Source organism: Panicum hallii, chromosome 7 (genome assembly GCF_002211085.1).
Source record: "Panicum hallii strain FIL2 chromosome 7, PHallii_v3.1, whole genome shotgun sequence".
Taxonomy (NCBI): domain Eukaryota; kingdom Viridiplantae; phylum Streptophyta; class Magnoliopsida; order Poales; family Poaceae; genus Panicum; species Panicum hallii.
This window is the reverse complement of record NC_038048.1, coordinates 40,492,294-40,495,990: the sequence shown is the minus strand read 5'-3', so window position 1 is coordinate 40,495,990 and position 3,697 is coordinate 40,492,294. Positions and strand designations below refer to the sequence as shown.

The 3,697-nt window shown below is 62.6% G+C and overlaps 1 protein-coding gene across 1 annotated transcript; it reads left to right on the top strand.

The window, feature by feature from the left end:
- The first annotated feature begins 538 nt into the window (after positions 1 to 538).
- Positions 539 to 2,751, top strand: LOC112899083 (probable aspartyl protease At4g16563). Its single transcript, XM_025967418.1, has one exon. The coding sequence runs from the start codon at positions 1,144 to 1,146 to the stop codon at positions 2,629 to 2,631; it is 1,488 nt and encodes a 495-aa protein (XP_025823203.1). The 5' UTR covers positions 539 to 1,143; the 3' UTR covers positions 2,632 to 2,751.
- The last annotated feature ends 946 nt before the right edge of the window (positions 2,752 to 3,697 follow it).

The window sequence follows — 3,697 nt, the reverse complement described above, 5'->3', positions numbered from 1 at the left end:
CCTGAACAAGCGCAAAGGCATTCCTGATAAGTGATACGATCCTGCATGTACGCCTTCACTCATCACGACATTAAAAAAACACACAAAAACCTGGAGCTAAATTTTGGTTGGAGCACCGCACTGGCTCCAGCTCACTGTGCTCATAATAAAGCTGCCACGATGGCGCCTAATAATTCGATGGAGACACTACTACCCGGCGAAAGATCAATCGAACTGATCCACTTCGGTGGGGTCACCCTTGAGGTCCTTTCGGCTCTTTGCATAGGAGTATGGTCTGTAGTACTTGTACTACGATAAGGATGAGACGGGAAAAGCAAGCAATGTACGGTGCTAGCTTGATTTGATCAGTGCCATCAACAGTCGGATCCAGCACCTAAACACCGGGAATCACTAGCATGCATTTGGGGTCCCCTGTAATTTTGCAGGACGCCTTTAGTTTGATGTAACAGCTCTGTCCTAGTCTCCTAACTGCTTCAAACTGCCCAAGCGTCCTTGTCAGTAGGTAAAGAACTACAGTAAACATCCCCTCTTTCTCAAACAGCCATTGCTGATCTGTTGCTATGACCTAGAATGCATCGTGCAAATAATTAGGCTGAACTCAAGCGAAAAAGAGAGAGGAAATATTCATGCACGCGGGTTTTCGGGAACTCATCATGCATGCACGCACGCACGCTAGCACAGCACGGAAAACCCCTGACATTGTTTTCCGTAGAGAAGCGCGGTGCACGCCGTCACATCTTGCGTCAGGTCGCCCGTGACCGTGAGGTGACGAGATTAGCGTCCACAGCTGAGCTGAAAGACCCCATCGCGCTTGGCAGCGCCACTACCAGGCCGGCACCTGCTAGCTCGCTTCCGGGTCCGGCGTTTCCCTGCACCGGCTGCTCCAGCCAACCAAAGCGGCCGCCGCGCCCGCGTGTCCTCCATGGCTCCATGCATTGCATTGCATGCACCGTCCCCGGACGGGCTCCCCCCACGCGCGATGGCGCCCCAGCGGCACCGTCTCCGCCTCTCCGGCCGTCGGGCGCTTCAAAAACCCCTCCCTAGCCAAAAGCCCAAAACCCCACGAGAGCAGAGCATCGTCGCCAGTCGTCAGGCCCAGAATACCCGACGATTCCACACGCGACAACGCGGCAGCCCGCAGCCATGCGGCTCCTCTGCTTGGCCGCTCTGCTCGCCCTCGCGCTCCTCCTCCCGCGCCGCCAGTGCCACGGCCTGCTCGTCCCGCTCACCAACACCCTCTCCTCGCTCCGCGGGGGCAACGGCACCACGCCCGTCCCCGTCCACCACCTCCTCCGCTCCTCCTCGCTCCGCTCGGCCGCGCGCCACCGGCGCCACCGCGCGCATAGAGGCCCGCGACCGCCTCAGCCCTCCGCCCACCGCCAGCTCTCGCTCCCGCTCTCCCCGGGCAGCGACTACACGCTGTCCCTGTCCGTGGGCCCGGCATCCGCCGCGGCGCCGGTGCCCCTCTTCCTCGACACCGGCAGCGACCTCGTCTGGTTCCCCTGCGCGCCCTTCACCTGCATGCTCTGCGAGGGCAAGCCCACGCCGGGCGGCTTCGCGCCTCTCCCGCCGCCGCCGGGCTCGCGCCGCGTCCCCTGCGCGTCGCCGCTCTGCTCGGCGGCGCACGCCTCGGCGCCGCCCTCCGACCTCTGCGCCGCGGCGGGGTGCCCGCTGGAGGACATCGAGACCGCCTCGTGCAGCGCGGCGTCCCACCCGTGCCCGCCGCTCTACTACGCGTACGGGGACGGCAGCCTCGTGGCGCACCTCCGGCGCGGCCGCGTCGGGCTGGCCGCGTCCGTGGCCGTGGAGAACTTCACCTTCGCGTGCGCGCACACGGCCCTGGGCGAGCCCGTCGGGGTGGCCGGGTTCGGGCGCGGCCCGCTCTCGCTGCCGGCGCAGCTCTCGCCGTCGCTCTCCGGCAGGTTCTCCTACTGCCTCGTGTCCCACTCCTTCCGCGCCGACCGGCTCATCCGCCCCAGCCCCCTCATCCTGGGCCGCAGCCCGGACGAGGCCGCCGGCCTCGGCGAGGCCGGCGGCTTCGTGTACACGCCGCTGCTGCACAACCCGAGGCACCCGTACTTCTACTCGGTGGCGCTGGAGGCGGTCTCGGTGGGCGAGACGAGGATACCGGCCCGCCCGGAGCTCGGGCGCGTGGACCGCGCCGGGAACGGCGGCATGGTGGTGGACTCGGGCACGACGTTCACCATGCTGCCCAGCGAGACGTACGCGCGGGTGGCCGAGGCATTCGCCCGCGCGATGGCCGCGGCGGGGTTCGCGCGCGCCGGGCGAGCCGAGGCGCAGACGGGGCTGAGGCCGTGCTACCGCTACGCCGCGACGGACCGCGGTGTGCCGCCGCTGGCGCTCCACTTCCGGGGCAACGCGACGGTGGCGCTGCCCCGGCGGAACTACTTCATGGGGTTCAGGAGCGAGGGGGCGGACGGCGGCGGCGTGGGGTGCCTGATGCTGATGGACGGCGGGGACGCGTCCTCCGGGGACGGCGACGGGCCCGCCGGCACGCTGGGCAACTTCCAGCAGCAGGGGTTCGAGGTGGTGTACGACGTGGACGCCGGCCGCGTCGGGTTCGCCCGCCGCCGGTGCACGGACCTCTGGGACTCGCTCTCGCGCGGGTGATGCACCCCCGTTCATCGGTGTCCGCGTGTTGTATCTGTATGATCACTTAGCTTAGCAATTAGCCTGTCCCTCTTGTACAGAGCAGCTGCCGCCGCATGTGTTTAGTGCGATGTGTGTGTAGGATCATCTCTTTTGTTTGTTGTGAGTTTTCTCTCTCTCTCCTTTTCTCATGTTGTTCTTGTAGGTAAATGGAATCTTCAGTACCCAGCATTGTCCATAAGGAAATGGAAATCTGTGTTCTGGCCAAAATCGAAAAGGACTCTACTCCACGGGTGGCTAGCAACAGAGATTCAGCAGTAAACAGACTCGAAGCTTTGGCACATTTTGTGCATCATTGTCCTGCGGATGCTGTTCGACAGTTTCCATTTCCAAGTTCCGAGACCTGCCTGCCCCCGTCGGAGAGCAATAGCACAACGCCTTGCTGCCGTTCTACACGCACAAAAAAAAAACCCTTGGTGTTGCACTGGAAAGCCAGTGGATTTTCTCAAGCTGGAGCCGTAAATAAAATCCTTTTGAACGCTGAGTGCACCGTACTCCTACGTAGCAGGCAGGCTTTTTGCAGGCGAGCGAGCGAGGATGAATGGATGATGGCTGCGGCGTACGGACGGCCACGGGTGCCCACGCACGTGTGGAGTGGTGAGCGGAGCATGAGCTGGCGCCGCTTGTCTCCTGCTGGAAAGGCAGGGCAAGGCGCCGAGGCTCGATATGGTGCAGAGAGTTTCTGAATCTGCGTGGTCCACGTGCGTCAGAAGCGTCTGGAGGCGTCCCCTGCCTGGCTTGTGTGTGGAAACAACAGATGGGCGCCTCATTGGATTTGGATCAGAGGCTCTGATTGGGGATTAGCTTAATGGCTTCATGTACAGTCCGGATCAGCTTAGGAAAGAATAAGATATGCTCGTGCTGCGAGGACTCTCTCCTCGTCTGCTTGGTAGTGCAGGTCATCGTGAAGCTAAACCGAGCAAGCACGTGCCAGTACTCCTACTCGAGTGGAGAGCTCAAGCAGGCTGGCTGGAGAAAATAAAAGCGCTGGCTGCGCAGTGCGACAAGGAAGAGACGTTGGGAAATC

What these genes read in the sequence shown, in the direction of transcription:
- LOC112899083 (XM_025967418.1), top strand. Translation starts at nt 1,144, where the DNA reads ATGCGGCTCCTCTGCTTGGCCGCTCTGCTCGCCCTCGCGCTCCTCCTC.